This window comes from Lates calcarifer, linkage group LG3 (genome assembly GCF_001640805.2).
Source record: "Lates calcarifer isolate ASB-BC8 linkage group LG3, TLL_Latcal_v3, whole genome shotgun sequence".
Classification (NCBI taxonomy): Eukaryota; Metazoa; Chordata; class Actinopteri; family Centropomidae; genus Lates; species Lates calcarifer.
Genome location: NC_066835.1, coordinates 3,731,323 through 3,748,548, shown reverse-complemented (window position 1 = coordinate 3,748,548; position 17,226 = coordinate 3,731,323). Strand labels below are relative to the sequence as shown.

General features: G+C 40.0%; 2 protein-coding genes across 3 annotated transcripts in view; both read right to left on the bottom strand.

Moving 5' to 3' along the window:
* Positions 1 to 6,030, bottom strand: part of LOC108900286 (collagen, type XXII, alpha 1) — a 53,149-nt gene extending 47,119 nt beyond the window's left edge. The window contains 3 exon segments of the mRNA XM_051065383.1: positions 1,357 to 1,923; positions 2,010 to 2,158; positions 5,225 to 6,030. Coding sequence (XP_050921340.1) covers positions 1,357 to 1,923; positions 2,010 to 2,100 — 658 coding nt within the window. The 5' untranslated portion in view covers positions 2,101 to 2,158; positions 5,225 to 6,030.
* A 1,557-nt stretch (positions 6,031 to 7,587) lies between these two features.
* LOC108900288 (uncharacterized) lies at positions 7,588 to 16,434 on the bottom strand. 2 transcript variants are annotated; one of them, XR_001963695.1, is made up of 4 exons: positions 16,302 to 16,434; positions 16,032 to 16,161; positions 15,529 to 15,630; positions 7,588 to 7,787 (listed from the first exon to the last, which is right to left on the bottom strand). XR_001963695.1 is itself a non-coding variant. In XM_018701276.2 (4 exons), exons 3-4 carry the CDS (start codon positions 15,598 to 15,600, stop codon positions 10,414 to 10,416), a joined length of 1,140 nt encoding a protein of 379 aa, XP_018556792.1. In that variant the 5' UTR covers positions 15,601 to 15,630; positions 16,032 to 16,161; positions 16,302 to 16,434; the 3' UTR covers positions 10,020 to 10,413. The 2 variants fall into 2 exon arrangements, 1 of the variants encoding a protein (XP_018556792.1); XM_018701276.2 differs by lacking the exon at positions 7,588 to 7,787 and adding an exon at positions 10,020 to 11,481.
* Between the last annotated feature and the right edge of the window lie 792 nt (positions 16,435 to 17,226).

Genomic DNA, 17,226 nt, shown 5'->3' with positions numbered 1-17,226 from the left:
CTAGGTGTTCGACAAGGACTCTGATGTTAGAGTTATCTGTCACTGGGGTCATGTGAGGTCAAGTGTGTGATCTTACACGCTGGTATTCTGAAGTGAGGCCACACATGCGTTAATGAATCAGTGCAGCGCAGAATAAATAGCGTTCTTTTTTAAACCTATAGATTAAAAGGTGAAAACATTTAACATGGACACTGGAGTGGCTGCACTGGACCCACTTGAAACATTAGATCTATAATTTTCTGGGTGAAAATAACTCACATTGCTCAGTGAGCCAGTTTTGCTGACCACTGATATACTTAGAGACTCACTCGTGGTGATTTTAGAGATTACAGAAAGAAAACACTGGAACTTTCTTTCAGTGTAAATTTAGCCTTTGGTTAGTTCTACAAAGCTGCTGCACAGCAGGTTTCATAATATATAACCTACATTATTGGTTGGCAGTTTGAAAATCTGTGGAGTCAAAGAGCAGGGTCAAAGGTCAGTGGCTTTAAAATGAATCTCTCCCTGCAAGATGATATGCCCTTGAAAAAGAATAAAGGTGTTTCAGAGTCTGAATCAACACTTTCTGCAGAAGAATGTCTACTTTTGCCATGTTTTGACAATTTAGAGCCAGATTAAAGTGACAGTTGAGAGTTTGTCAATGCTCATCAGTGCACTCAACCATGTAATCATGTCATTTCCGTTTTTGTATTTGCTGTATGTGGCTAAGACTTATGGCATCCTTTTCTTTCCTGTCCGGCTAATTTTAGGCAGGAATTTGAAGCGTTGGAGTGCAAAGCATCCATCTTCTCCATGAAAACACTCAGGCAGATGCATTTCTACTTCTTAACACATGCCACTGGACAACATAAAGCTGTTACGTTATTTTCTAGCCTATTTTTGCTAATTCATTAGGCTATGACAACTACTTTCTTTGCCTTTGTGTCTGTGTTGAAGGACTCTTGTCAGCATCCTGGTGAAAAAACAATTTAGGTTAACATAAGACAGGCTTTCCAGTGATAAACACCTCTGCACCAGAGCAGCAGTGAAAAAAACAGCTACACCACAGAAATGTCTTGGTTAGAGATCTGTCATTTACAAGCCAATTTTTGCAACATCCCCCTCACATGCTTCATATTCAGTCAAATAGAAGCCATGATAGCACAGTGTACATGTGCAGCAGTTCCTTGTGGTTAGGGTGGGGTTTTGTGGTTAGGGTCTCTCCTCCGTATAGTGGTTAAAGGTTAAAATAAGAGTCTAATTTGATTAAGTGCACGTTCAGGGTGAGGCAAGCACTTCAAAGTGAGGCTTCAAAAAGAGGCCATGTGGCATTCTGTGTGAGTGATGTGTTGGCACCAAGCCCAAAGGCTGACTTACTCTCGCACAGCCTCCTCCTCAGCCGGCCCCTGATCTTGTCAATGGCGTTAAAGTCTGTCACATGGAAGACGTGGGCATTCTTTGGCTCAGCCGCGATTTCTTCCAGCTCTTCCTTCAGTGCCTCCCCAATGCCCACGGCAAACATCCTGATGCCGGCTTTGGCAGCTGCTTTAGAGGGCTCCAGAACATAATCCTGGCTTCGGCCATCTGTGAGAAGGATGGCCACCTTCTGAATTCCTCTGGCTGTGGGCCTCGCTCCGTTCTGCTCCGTGAAGATGTTGTCGGTGGTGTAGCTGATAGCATCCCCAGTCATTGTATTTCCCCCAAGGTAGCGTATGTTACGGGCAGCTCGTTTCACATCTTCCAGGGTCCTGTGTCTCCCCAGGTTGAACTCAGTGGTAGGTCTGTCACTGTAGCGAACTACAGCTACTCTTGTCTTGTCTGCCGCCACATCAAAAGACTCCACCAGGTTGGCCACCCATTGTCTGATCTTCTCAAAGTTCTCTTTTCCAACACTGGATGAGGTATCCAGGATAAACGCCAGGTCATAGTGGACATTTTTACACCCTGGAGCAAGCAGATACAGGAGGATTTAGTCAACAGCCACATAAAGTCAACATAAGGTCTAGAATTTTCAGTCTTAATGGTCTTACCTGCCCTCTGTGCTTCCACTCTCTCACCGGAAAGAGTAAAGGCCAGGATGACCAAGACCAGGGTGATCCTAAATCCCAGTCGTAATTCCATCTCGGCCTCGGTTTGGGTCTGTTTTGTTTAGCTTATTACCACCATCAAGCTGTCCACTCTGTGGAAAGGTCAGTGGAAACATCAACGATTTACCGTTACATGTGCTCTAGCAGACACTACAGCCAGTTGTAAACGTACATCCAAACTAAAACACATTGCAGAATCTAAATCCTGTTTGCCAAACTGAGCCTTCCACCTTTTCATCAATGAAACATGAATTCAATTTGTGATAATTTCTCTCCAACAGGGAAACTAAAGTGGATAAAGCACTTCCTGTAGTGCAGGGAGACTGCTGTAAAAAGCAGGCCAGTGACAAGGTAGTGGTGGAAAGCTACTTTAAAATTGCATTAGACACTTTATATATGTATAAAAAGGAAAAAAACCAACCAACAAAAAATAACCTGGGATTCAGTAAAAAAAAAAAAAAAAATGTCACTCTCAGCCCTCCCTTTGTCCAGTATTTTTGTTGTCTCCTGAATTTCTTTCTTTGGTTTGGAAGCTGGTGGGAAATGTTCTCAGCACGTTATAATTGAAACCTAAGTCTGAAATACACATCTCTCTACAGCAGCAAGTGAACACTTCATCCAGAGAAAACTGGACTCACCAAAGACTACTGGAACTAGCTGCCAAACTGTTTTTTTTAACTATATCCACCCACATGACAGCTGAAGAACATCAGGAGAGCACAGTTTGCTGATGTTGCACTGTGTGATCTGTTAAAGTTTGAAATTCTCACAGATATCTCTCATTGTCCTTTGGAGCTGCTACAGTGATGTTTGTGCAGCCAGTGTGAAACAAAGAACAACTCATCCCCTCTCTGTTGGATGCATTTATGAGGCTGTTGTACCTGGGTGGCACTGACAGAAACCTGTTGTATAAACACAAAACTATTCTTGCACGTATTTTAGACTGTTAGGGCTGATGTGTGACTGACCATAGCCATAACATGGACTCATCCTGACTGGAAGAGCATCTCGTTGCATGTGGTCACCGTGGGAGGTTAAGGAAAGTCTGAGTGATGCACAACTTGGAAAGCACTAATATCACTCCCTCATGTGCTGAAGAGTTATTTACCATCCTTGACCACCTTTCTGTGCGCCCTGATATTCCCATTGAATTGTGCTGTTAATGTATTTGTTTTCCAGAGGTGAAACTTAATGGAATGTTTAGAGGAATACTTTACTTTAGAGGAGTAGTATTTTGGGAAATATGTTCCCTTTTTGCAGAAAGATAGATGAAAAGGTTGAAACCACTCTCATATCTGTTTGTTAAATATAACACTGGGTCAAGAACATGGTTAGGATAGCTTAGCATAAAGACTGGAAACATGTAAACAGCTAGTCTGGCTGTGTGCAAGGGTAAAAAAATATCTAATGCTCCCTATTGAACACATTTCATTTTGTTTATTTGTACAAAAACTGAAGTGCAGAAATGACAAATTTCATTTTTATGGGACATTATGTGTTGTGTGTTATTTACATGCCCCCAGGAATGGATCTGAGCTGTAAAGTGAGCATTTTTCCCATGAACAATAATTGAAAAAGAAGCAGCTATAAAATGGTCAATACATTGTTTTTGTTGTCAAACACCCCTCAGAATTGTTTTTGTATCATCAAAATTTCTTTCATTTGGAAAGTCTGGAGGAATCATATGATTAAATTATTTTGTCCTTTTTATGTCAACAGGCAGTCATGCTATCAACTGGCTCAGCTTTAGAATTACTCCAGTGCAGTTGTCCTATGGGTCAAAAACTTGTGAATGTGAGGACCTTTTTTTCCATCCAGAGGTGTCTCTAGTTGAGACTGTAGCAAGATTTACACACATTAAAGCTGCAAATTGTTATTTTTACACACAGTTTGTTGCACTCCTCAATCAATCGAGAAAAAAAATGTGTTAAGTATGATTAGGCATGATAGACATATTTTATTACTTTCTGACAGAGCCAGGCTAGCTATTTCTGCCTGTTTCCAGGGTTTATGCTAAGCAGAGCTACCATGTCTTAGTTATAGAATTGTATTTAATGCACATATATGAGAGTGGTATCACTCTTCTTATCGAATTCCTCACCAAGAAAGATAATTAGGGTATTTTCTAATGTGACTTTGACTTTCTCCTGTTTAAAAGATAAATAGGCTGCCATCTTATTTAGTATTTTTTAGACTTGTCATGACAACAAACGTCAGTGGAATTTTGGGTCTAAATTGAAGTAAAGGGGAGTGATAAATGAAGCAGGAAGTGATTTAAACAGAAAGTGATTCCAGGAAATGTTGTGGAGGGACACAATTTTAGAAACAGCAGTCTGTTGGCTGTGGCTTGGCCTATATAGCATATGAAATAGAGAGTGCATTATTTACTGTGGGTAAAGTGTTTTGGCCTCCAGATACCAGCTTCCTTATCTGATTCTCCATTGGGCTATTTCTGCTACTTGGTTTCACTGGTGCTATTAATGAGCAAAATAAGCACACTATCTGAATTGCTCTAATTACCTCCATTAGTGTGCATTTAAAATCTGAGAAATTCAGCCCAGCAAGAAAACTATGAGAGCAGCTGAACAAGATTTAGATTCATGCTTCTAATCCTTTTTACCCAACTTTGTATAAGTCTAACATATTCTAATTTGTCTCCCTTTCATCTGTGATTACATTTAAATACAGTGTATGGGTCTCCCAGAGCTGTGTTGAATTAATCTGCAGTTTTACAAGCAGATACAGTATCTGCAGTAGAGCTAAAAACAAGCTGGTTTGCCTCTGTCAACATCTGAACCTGAGGCCAGATTCCTTACAAACTGTGGGTCTGTATCATCAGGCCTGTTTCCACTTCCTCTCTCAATGGCAGACCTGGGACTGCAGCGTAGATGTCTATAACAGAAGCACCACGTTTATCATTTCCAAAATGCGAAAAACAGAAAGAGCTTTTTTCCATGTGCAACCCACGAAGAGGAGAGAAAAAAGAAAAGAGTCTGTTCTCCGATGGAGCATCTGAGCAGCATGTGGATACAAAAAAAAGCACTTTTTGCCAACAATTCAAAACTGATGAAGAATAAATAAGTATTTTAGGGTCAGTTTTTAGAGGAAGAAAGCAGTGACAGATGGGTGATTTTATGATGCCAATTTTTTTTTCTTACCTGGCCTGTCACTCAGTCAGTGTTACTGGAGGTGTCGGTCTCTCTGCCTCCAGCACTCACACCCTGAATCAGCACCGGGGCAGCATCGTTATCAGGTGATAATAATCCAAAATATCTCCCCTGCAGGCGCCAGAAATCAAGATGAGATTATAACATAATCCAGGGTGACAATCCAGTGTACAGTGTTGTTAAAAAGTGAGGTGAGGTGCACTTCAGCAACCTTGTGGATGGGTGGATAGAGTGGGAGGGAACTACGAGGGGGGAAAGTGTTGGGTTTCACTGGGGGACGAGGTGGCTTCTACTGTTCTCAACAGGGCTGTGCTCGCACATAAAAAAAGGCTGAGAGGCGCAGCCAATTATAGACCCAACTTTCTGGATATTTTTGTCTTTTTTTTTCCCCTCCTTCCTTTATGGCTGCACCCATCTGAAGTAAAGGCACGGCCTGTTGGCAACCGCCTCAACTGTCCGGCCTTTGCCACTGCGATAGCCACAACGGAGCCGCCCTGGGGCTGGTGGTGGGCCGGGCGGCACTGGCTTCAAGCAGCCACACACTTATGAAGAAAGGCTGTACTTAAGTTGGGGAAATGATTACAGAACACTTGTGCTTTCAGCTTTGTGTTAAATGCCTGTCCTTGCACTGACTTACAGTAAAGCTCTGTGATCTGTATTACTCATTTTGAGCTGTTCTGACAAGTTTACAGACCGCACATCTTTCATTTTTTAAATACATTTTTATATAAATCATATAAAATGTCATCAAATCTTTTAAGTTATATATTCACTTGACACAATAACTTGTGGTGACTTTCCCACATTTTTTCAATCACAAGTTTTGCTCTTTGTTTTCTTACCATGATCTTTTGTTGTTTTTTGCTACAGCCCAATTTTCTCATAGAGAAAATGTATTTAAAAAAATGTACATATTTATTTTATATATTGTCTTTTGTAGTACTTCTAATTTATTTAACAAGCAGACACACTATGCAGTTTTTTACTTCCCATCCCGTCCTCAACGATAGAAATCTCAGTCTGTCTGCGAATTTGTAGCTCTACATGTGTTCAGAGGATGAGTGCGATTCACATTCAGTGTACACTGATGTCCTTATCATGTGTGTTCATGCTCCCTGGCAGCAGAGGAAGCTGCAGTGAAACACAGCAGCTCTGTCTCCGTCTGTGTCAGACATCCTGCCTGGCAGACGCTCTGTGTTTCTCCTCTAAAGTCCTCTACATCTCAGTCTCATGTTGGCAGCTCTTGGTCGAAGCTTCCGCTTTAAAGTGCTCCTGCAGCTGTCACCACATGCTTTTGCTGCATTTGGAAAAACATCCAAATCTGCCGCGGAGCTGTCGAGGCACCAAAACACTCTGAAACACAGTGTCAATATTTGAATGTCATGGACAACAAACAAGTTAGCCATTACATCCAGGCCTATTTACAGTGCCTTTGTAGCCAAGGAAAGTGAGCACAGGGCGGGCTACGTATAGGCCCAGAGTGAAGTGGATGGGAAGTGGGCTGATGATTTGGGGCAGATGCACGTTATGAGTGATGGTGTCAGTCTGAGGAACCGTCTGTCGCCTCGTGTGAGAAGGCTAAAGAGGTGACCATCATGTAGGGTGAGTGAGAGGCTGTGGGCACCGTGTAGCATCGGAGAAAGCCATCTGTCATCTGACAGACAGCCAGCTCTCAGCCTCCCACATCAGAAACTGGCTATCCTTCCAAAATATGTTCAAAATATTGATGTGTGTGTTTGTGTTGAAGCAGAACAGATTTTGCATTTTTGAAAGGTACATTCTAATTCAAAGCAGTGGCAGGTTATTTGTAGACTGGCGTTCTTGAAGTTTGAGGTTTTTTCTCCTGTGAGTTAAACCACAGAGGAAAATGTGAGTTTTAAAGTTGCGCTAATCAATGTTTTCATTTTGATAATGGATCAAATAACCACATGATGTTGGGGAGTACCACTGGATATGTGAAAAGTTGTGTTGTCTGAAAAACTGACTCAGATGATGTCACATGAGTCATCTGAGTGCTACAAGTTTGAAAATAAAAAAAATCTGAGGGTGTGGAGTTAGAAAGAGAGTTTACCAGACCTGTTTGGACACTTCCTCATCTCTGCCTGAGGCTAAAGGCTCAGGGCCACATCACTCCTCTGAATTGTGATTACGTCCTATCACAGCCAGGAAGGGTATTTTTATGCAAGTTTGGTTTTGACAAGTCTCTATGGATGTTTTAGTGTTTTTTTCTTTGGCCTGGTCAGTACCGGAGTCAGTTTACTGCTGTGAATTTAAGCTCGCCGTCCTCCAAGAAGGAGCAAACTACAGACTTTTCAAAGCCATGCTTATCTACAGAGGGCGATATTTTATACCCGAGAGATGATTATTATTACCACTAGAATGAACAGACAAATTCCATGTTTAAGCTTTACAGAAGGATCAGTGCAAAAAAAAAAAAAAAAAATCAACACAAAAAAAACCTCTATCCTGTAAACTGTGGAACAGAGGCTGTATCTTGTCAACCATAGCTCTGTAGGACCTCACGGTGCTCAGCCTGTGTTCTGGTCTGATGCCCCTGAGTGAAAAACAGAAGGGAAAATCACTTTTAACATGTTCATGCTCTTCAGTAAAGTCAGAAAAAACACTGAAGAAAGAAGAAGAAAGATACTCTTGGCAGCAAGGCAAAACATAGAAATGTGTTCTTATATGACTTATACACCTGTTCTGAAAAACTGAAAAGATTCCTTGATTCCTTTGACAAAGATAAATCGATGGTTGAGGTGCATAAGAGCACAGACAGTGAGATCAGAGTCATATTGCTGATGTTACCTGTCTGGCAAATGACCGAGGTTCAGATCAAACATTTTTTTATGGAGGATTTTGACCATCACCGAAATCCTCCATTAAACAACAACAAAACATAGAGGCTTTTACTTTTTGAAGAGCAAACTCACTGACATTTAGAAACTCCTGCTGAGAGCTGTAAGTCATGTTTTAAATTAGAAAAGCAGAAATACTAAAGAAAAATAGATCAATTAGAGAAGAGTGAATGGTTTAGTTCCCTATTTTATTATTGAAGTTACATTTAAAGAAAGAGAAATGAACATTAGATGTTCAGCAGGTGGAACAGTTGGACCATCATCATATAAGGATGTCTACAGTATTGATTGCTGGTTAATCAGTAAACAACCCCTAAAGTATTGATCATAGCATTTAAAATGATTTTTCTATGAGGCATTTTTGTGCTGTTTCATTATCATGCATCAACTATAGTGGTCTAACTCTTCATCTTTTGTGCCAGAAGCTTCTCTTTGTGCCTTGCCCACTTCACCTAATTGAATGAGTGTGTACTCTGATCTGGGGAATAGCTTTTAGAAAAGGACAGTCTATAACTTAGAGCAACCTGGCGTGTACTTTTTATGAAATACTGCTCATTTATTTATTTTCTATTTTGGGAACACGAAGGATAGTCCACCAGACCACTAATGAACTTGAGATCGTTCTGGCTTTGTGCCGACAATATGTTAGTGAAATACACCTCTGCTCTGCTGCTGTTTTCCTCAGAGGTTTCACCATAAAACAGTATGTGGGGTAATTCATTTAACACAGAGCAACATTTTAACTCCCCCTTGTAGTTAAACAATAAATAATAATAATAAATAAAATAATAAACCAGTACAGCAACATCGGATGAATATTTTATGACACATTTAGTATTAAGCAGATATGAGGACATTTTACGTTTAACGTATTAACAATGTACTCTTACATACAACTGTGTTTTACTGTCTGTTTATACTGCAGCCTCTAGTGTCCAGGAGGACTTCTAGATAACAAACTCTTATATCCGCTCATAACTACATTACACTGAGTGGTTTATAACACAGTATAACTTATAATTTATTACATGTTTACTGCATTTAAATGCTAAATAAGGGGACTTCAAGTAAAGTGCTGCCAAAAAATCTTGTGCAAGTGCTGACAATATCATAGACTGCACTGTTTAAATAAAACAGCTCATTCAGTGAGGCATTCCAGCAGGAAGTAAAAATTCATTCACCGCCTGAAGGATATAATTAGTGACCATCATCGGTTGATTAATAAGCAATTTGATTTAAATCTACAAATAGAACAACTGTCAAATCACAAAATTAGTAACATGGAACTCAGAACCTTCCTCAGTTTATTCAGCTGCACAAACCAAACTGTGTTGAACACTGGATCAGTGAACGACTGAAAAAGAAAAATAAGGAGGTCTAAAGTAGATAGGATTATTACCAAGTTGTTACAATACAAAGAACTAAACAGACTTTACTTCAACAAAAGAGAATAAAATAAAAGTGCATGAAATCCAAAACTAAAAAAGAGGCATCTTCATATGCCGTGGAAGCGCAGTGGCATTAGAAGTTCCTGAAAAGTACAAAAAAAATCTGGATATCAGAATTTCTTTTTGTTCTTAAGTGCGAATACAAGGAGAGCTGACCGAAGATATGAGTAAATGTGATATTAAAATACTGGACAGAGGAATGAGTCCTCAGCTTGAGAGACTGGATAACTGAAGCAATTCTGATAATTAAACCCATTATTAGTCTTAGTCAGGAATAACAAAAATGAAACAAAACAGTCTGGGCCTGGGGTAGGTCTAGGTAAGGAACAGCTGTTTGTTTTGTATTCTCTTTCTTCTTTGAGTCATGACTTCAATGGTCATTTTGTTTTAATATCTAAGTGTTTTGCAGGTTTTACTTATTGTCCGTCTGTTTAGAGCAGATATGGTAGATTTTTGCTGACTGTAAAGCAACAATTACCTATTGTTTGTTTGCTTTGCTGAACTTTCTAAGGAATAGATGAAAAAGAAAAAACTCCTGCAAATGAGTTTCTAAAATTAGCTTTATTTGCTGTGTTGTCATGTATAATTAGATAGAACAAAACCTGTTTTGTAGATTTGAGATATTTGGGCTCATAAACAGGACTACTGCTGTAAAGTGGTGTGTGAGAACACAGCTTTAGAAAGCATCTGATGCTCAGTTTACATTATGTGGTTCATGTATCCTTCATATCACTGTTTATTAGACTATGGATGAGCTTTGTCTGCCGGGCCTCCTCATGATACTACTGCATCTATCAGCACGACAACATTTTGTCCCAACAGAAGAGAGATCTGGTTTAATCACAGTTGGAGAGGTACCAGAGGGACTGCGTTGTTATGCTTTGAGATTTTTCCTCTTTAATCTCAAGTTAGAAGCACTTGGTTTAACACTGTCAAGTACGTGTTCGCTGCTTCCACTGTCAGCCGACTGCCGGTTCGGAGTGCATCTATGAGATTGCTGACTGCAAACCTCCTGATGGCTCTTCCTGATGCTTCCGTACTCCCAGGATGCCGCAGGAGACTCCTTGATGCCTTTTCCAGCATGCGGCTGCCCTCTCAGAGACCTCTCTGCCCGCTGCCCTTTGCCTTGGACACCTTGGGCCAGTTTGCCTTCATCTGCAGCTAATCCCCCTGTTGACAGGTTTGAGTTGCACTGATCCTCCTCTAAGCGTTGTGCTCTTCTCAGCCTCAGTCGCCTCCCACCAGTCTCCTGCTGGAGAGTGCTGGGGTTCTGGCGCATCGTGTCTCCACCACGTGCCATGTGAACTCTAACTTGGGGAGAAAGTAGAGGAGGGGTAGGTTTGCTGCGCAGAGGAGCTGGGGTACCTCGACATACCACATCCGCCAGATGCTTGTCTCCAGTCTGCTCTATGGGGCTAGAACGCATCAGCTGGGGCCTTGAGGATCTGTTTTGCTGTTGGGCCTTGAGTGGCTGAGGGGAAGCAGGGGGGCACACAGCAGCTTTTAGCGGCCTCTGTCTCAAACAGGACTTGACCTTCCTTGTTTGGGACTCATTCAGTGTCACATCAAGCTTACAGGGAGCTGGTCTGGCTTCTTGCTGGACAAACTTAAGTTTTTGCCTCTGAGCCTCCCTCACCTCCTCTGTCAGATCCAGAGGGGCAAGCTTGAGAGGGCGTCTCACAGGTTGACTTTCGGCCTCCCTCTCTAAGTCAAGCCCAGGCGACTTGAGTGGCAACAAGTCCAACTGTGCCATGTCCTCCTGGGTCGGCAGGGAGGCCGTAAGCCGACCCGCTGCCTCCTTTCCATGTGTCGCTGACAGATGGAGGCCAGGTGTTTTTGAAATGCGGCCATTTTTAGCTGCCAGTCTGAGGTTTTGACCATTCAGATGCAACATGGTATTTTTAACTTGGATGGTCAACATTTCTTCTTGCTGGGGAGCCCCCTGAACAAAAGAGACATCAGTGACTCATTTCAGTCTTATTACTGAAATGATAATATTCCCCCATCTACTACCTGACTATAAAACATAATGGCACTTATCTGATTACTGACAAGTGCAATACCCTTCATTAATCATTTCTGTACCACTTTATAACAAGGCACACACTATAAAGAATCTAGGGTTGGAGTTAACTGTAGCCTCTAACCCTAACACTGTTTCTAACTAATGGCTGTAATGGTGTTAATCATTTATTTATTAAGGCTCATGAGCCTGGCAATGAGCCATTAATAAAGACAACTGCAGGGTTGCCAGGTAAAGGAAAATGCCTTTGGTCACTTTGTGTTTTTTATATCCATCATTTATCCTCTGTTAAAAAGTATCCAAACTAAAATCCATGCATTAACATCTTAACATTTCCATCTGTGGAGCTGATTAGAAAATTATGGCTTAGTAAAGGTAAGCAAATCATCAATAACGGATTATTATAGGTTTTCTTACTATGGGTAATACATTGACAGTAGTCAATATATATTAAGTCATTGCTAAATGATTCTTCCACCACAATCACTGAGTTTATTTTGGACCAAATGCTTCACAGCTCTTTCCCAGAGCCGTGGTTCCCAACCTGGGAGTCACACTCCCTATAAAGGCCCATGAAGTCAATCTAATGGATCAACCAGTTCATGGTCATTTTATGAAATTATAAAATTCAAAAAAAGTCTAGTACATTCAGACTTTTCTCTAGTTTTTGCTTTTTCTTCTGAAATACTGTAGGTTCAAACTTTGTATTCCTCTAAAATGACCTCAGACAGAGAGACAGAGCCATTCTCCATTTCTCAGAGAACACAATGATGTCATCCGTTTACTTGTTTTGTCCAAAGCTTTCAGATATTCAGTTAATGCTCACATATGACAAGGAAAAACTGCAAATTGTTACATATGAGAAACTGAAACCAGAAAAGACTTTAAGCTTTGTAGCTGTAACTTTACTGGAACAATTAACTAAATATCAATAGTTGAGGGTAAATAAGTTGTTGAAGGATATTGGAGCAGCGTTAATGATGAATTAATGAGACAAAACAAGTTATGCTGAACATGAACCAAAGGGATTTTTCACTACCTGGTAGACCAACCAGCTGTCCTTAGAATTGACCTGATCTAAAAAGCATTAACAAATATTTTATTAACTATTAGTAAAGCCATCAGATGGAATAACACATCCACATCTACAAACAACACAATTTCCTCTTTAAAAATAAGTGCATACTTGCATGTAATCTCTCATATCAATCTGAAGCATTTGAGAAGGTGGTTGCACCCAATGTATTAAAAGCATGTTCCCTCACTTTCATTGCATGTCACTCCAGCTAACATCAGTCTTGTCAATTACCAGTGATAAACTGTCCAACAATAGATAACAGGTTGTTGATGAGACACCACAGTATACTCACAGGTTTGCAACATCTCCTGCTTGATTTTTTTGCTGAATAATTTCTTGCAGTGCAGAGGAACAGTCTTGTTATTGTCCCTGTGTTTGTTTGGTGCGTGCCACCTGACCGCAGGCAATGACACTGTAGTTGGAATAGGTCTTAGCAGCCTTAATGTAATTAAGCAGATTAGGGTCACAGTGCAGCACGGTGATCTCTAATGATCTCCAGCTTAGTGGCAACCAATATGCGCACTCATGGCCAGACCTTGTTGACAAGAGTTTGTTTTCATTATCCTTAGTGGGATTATATATTAATATAAAATGAGTAGCAAGATGCTGCTTAAATGATAATGAGGAAGTCGGAGCAGCATGAATTTCTGTATTTCACTAACCACTAGATGGCACCAGAGACCTCCTTTGCATAACAACATTAACCTGGAGTTTTGTGGCTTCATCATCATCATCGTCATCATCTGTAGAACACAGCCAGCTGTCAAGCTGGTGGACAGCAGCACAACAGAGCCTCATCTTGAATCTGAAATTTTATGTTTTCTGAGCCCAGTCTGTTTGAATTGTCCTCACATTTTTATATAATGTGTATATTACTGTTTGTGAATCTATTTCAGTCTTTCCATGTAGTTTCCATTTGCATTTTGACACATTACAAACATGTCATAAAATGTTGTCAAATATTGTTATTTCTCATCCCATTTTCACTGAACACAATATTTTAGAGGAAATATTTAATTTATGTGGTTCTCAAGCTCTCCGATGGTGACCCAAGAACACTTTGAGGAGTCATCAGATATTTCAAAATTATATATACATAAAAAAATTAAGATTATATCTTTGATTTTTTTCCCTTTCAGCCTGTGATCCTTCATAAATTCAGTTTTTAGTAAACCAGAATTACTGCCTTCCAGTTGAATGCCTCCACCAACCAGTCAAGCTGCAAGAAATATGGTCACAATCTCCCCTTCTATTTCTGAGTTAAAGGTGAATTATTAGATCACAGTGACCTTAACCTTTGACCACCAAATTCTAATCAGGTTATCCTTGAGTTCAAGTGGATGACTGTACCAAATTTGAAGAAATTCCCTCGAGGTGTTCATGAGATATCGAGAATGCTTTCACGAGAATGGGATGGTCATGACTGTCACTCGTGTGGAGGCATAACAAACTATGATAAGGAGTCACAGGGTTACATTAACTTTATTTTAAGGCAGCAAGCTAAAAAGGTCGGCAGCAACAGTTTTTCTTCCTATGTAACTGAGTATTGCATTGCTTCTTAATGTTCAATAACAATGAAAAGGACTACTATTAATTTTGTGAAGCAGCAAAGTCCCTGTTTTAAATGCAAAAAATTTCATTATCATTATTATTTACACATTATATAATGGAAGTGCACAATATTGCTGTGGATGCTGTGTAAAGTGGAATAGAAATTATATGCTGTGCTATGTCGATTTAGTGTAGTTTACTTGCACCTGAGTTTAAGTAACTTAAAAAAAGACTGCAGACAGTACTTGATAATTTACTTAAGATGAACTGTATGTACTCCAAATAACTAATTTGTTTCAGTTGGGCTGACTATTGCGACATTTCCTGTGACTTAAAATTTCGCAGTTGCATTGGAACAATTGCACAATGTACTTGTTAAAAACCATGCAAACTGATTGCCTTAAATAGACTAAGTAAATGTTCATCATTGAACTTGAGTGATTCAAATATATCCACCATACACTAATGAAAAAGGTTCCACTGTCTTTATATAATCATAACACTAGACAAATAAACTAACATAAAAAGATTCATAAAGCAGATAAATAAAAATTGAAATTACATAAACATCAAGCAAGTTCAAGGTTCAATTTATAAATTTTTCTTCCATAACAACTTTCTATATCAGACTATGTATCAGAACCAAATCAGAATAAAGCAAAAATGAGTTCCTCTTTGATTCCTGAGGAGCTTGTATCAGAAGGATAAGCCTAAGTGTGGTAATGTTTTTGGTCACAAGAGGCCTAAACCAGGTTGGCCCAAACAAGATTCCGTTGGTTTCATCTCAAAAAGTCAAAGCACACTTTAAATTCAGTGCCAGTTTAAAATTATATTTTGCCACTTTAAAAAGAGATGGCGTGCAACTATCATCATGTGGCATATATTGGCTTCTGTACATTTAAAAAACAGTATAAAAAATAACCAACCAATACAAAAAATTTCATGTTCTAACCAACATGTAAACTTCCAATTTGGTAATCAAATAGACATGTAACGGATGCTTCATGTTACAGTGAAACAGTTACTTTAACCTATTAAGAACAACCACCAACAATGAAAAGAAACTGAAACTATTGTTATAAATGAGATCTGATGCTAAATGTCACCACTCTTATATGCTTACTCACAGTCTAACTCAACAGGAGAATTTTAAGTTTTTGCAGGTTATTCTGTCCCAAGCCAAGGATCACTCTTTGAATCAACTCTAAAGTGTTTTTCATGGCTATAGACACTCCAAGTGTAAAGCATATGACAGACCAATCGAGGCAAACTGCTTGAGGTAGGTTTGGGAGATTGTCCATTACAATACTTCCCTTGATAATGATGGCAATAGATACCGTGTCAAGGTGGAGATGATTTGGAGAGAGAGGCATATCTTCACTGATGACAGCAAGCACTCCAACAGGCATAGGTGTCCAGGTCTCATCACTGTCAGAAGCCTGTACGAAATCAAACAACATTACAACAGGATAATGTTGATTGGCAAGATCAAATGTCATCTGTCCCGCCTACCCATACTTGCCTAGTATGTTTTCATGATGTTCCTCGAGTCAATGTAAAATTAACCTCAACAATGGCCTGTTGGGTTACTGTGGCACCATACACATACATACACAGCCTACAGAGGAGTACCAGGGCACGACCTAATACGAGTGGTAGCGTTTGCTATCACTCGTGTAACTATTAACAATGTCATTTCACCGCTAGTGCTAGCAGCATGTCAGCTAACTTACTGTTGTACTGTTGTGTTACTGTTGTTGTTGCTGTTGTTGTACTTGTTCAGTCAACGTGACTGCAACAACTTTCGTTTAGCATTGACTTTCTGTTGTTAACAACGTACCTGCTGTCTTCACTGTAACTTGGAAGTCCCGGGCTGTTAACTACTAACATGCGGTCAAGGTGTGTTCGACGGAGCTCTGGGAAAAAACTCGAACTTCAATATTTCCAATGCGGGACTTTCCACCTTCGTTCTGGAAAAATTAAAAGAGTTTTTCAGGTTATTTGGGTGGTGGGAATTCAACGCCACGCTTTACCTCCTACGATATGCTTAAACAACTTTTGTATGTAGAATACTAACACAAAAAATCATATTGTTTGCTTAATAACCTACCTGAAGGTTATTCCAATGGAATATTACAAATAGAAAGCCCACAAACGTTGAAATGTCAAAATACAACAGACAACATCTCTTGCGAGTTGGCGCCAGTATGCTTCTTCTTTCCGGTATATTGAGCAGATTGGTGCATTGCTGCCCCCTACTGATGTAGTCACGTCATTGCTCCCTTTACGCGATGATTTTAAGTTAACTTTTCTCACAAACACTAAGTTGTGTTCTTCACAGCGCACTTAACTGTTACTTCATAAAAGCCAGTAAGCAGATGATATTGTTAATAACCAAGTAGAGATAACTAATTTAAGAAAGGCGGGGTAACTATTACATTTTATAATGCTGAGATGTCCTTAATATTGTCTACATCCACTGAAGTTAAACTTTTATCAAATTCTCTTCCAAGCACTGGTGCTGGTAATAGTTCTTCAGTATAAATATCTTCAGACAGGCTAGATAAGACAATGATGTGGTGTGCATTGCCTGCAGGAATATCTGCAGATCTTAATCACTTTCTGACAGCAGCTTGTTTTAAATTTTGGCTCCATCGCTCCCACGTCAGCCTCATTTATTGTATTTAGAGGCAGGCTGTCGCAGAGTTTTCTTGCGATGGATGAGACTTGTGTTAGTGTGTAGTTGCTCCTCCTGCAGTAGATCCATTTCTCATCTGCCAGACAGACTCAATCATTGTTGAGAATCTACTGTTCTCTCGCCTTGGGCCTCCAAAAAAGCAGCATGTCAGCACCTGCTTATTGCGATGCTTCATCATATCATTGGTACGGTGGAGATGGTCCCACTGCAGAACAACTTGGCTCTGCTTACATGATCATTTAAGATGCAAAATTACAGGCTTAACGCCAAGAGAAGGCCTGAACGCCCCTCTGCCACTGTTCTTATTGTGTCGTCCTCTGCGTTGCCTGACGTTCGT

Excerpts from the sequence above, each read along its gene's own strand:
- LOC108900288 (XM_018701276.2), bottom strand. The coding sequence starts at position 15,600 with ATGCCTGTTGGAGTGCTTGCTGTCATCAGTGAAGATATGCCTCTCTCT. Across the intron at positions 11,482-15,528 it reads ATCATCTCCACCTTGACACG|GGGGCTCCCCAGCAAGAAGA; the intron begins GTATCTATTGCC and ends TCTTTTGTTCAG.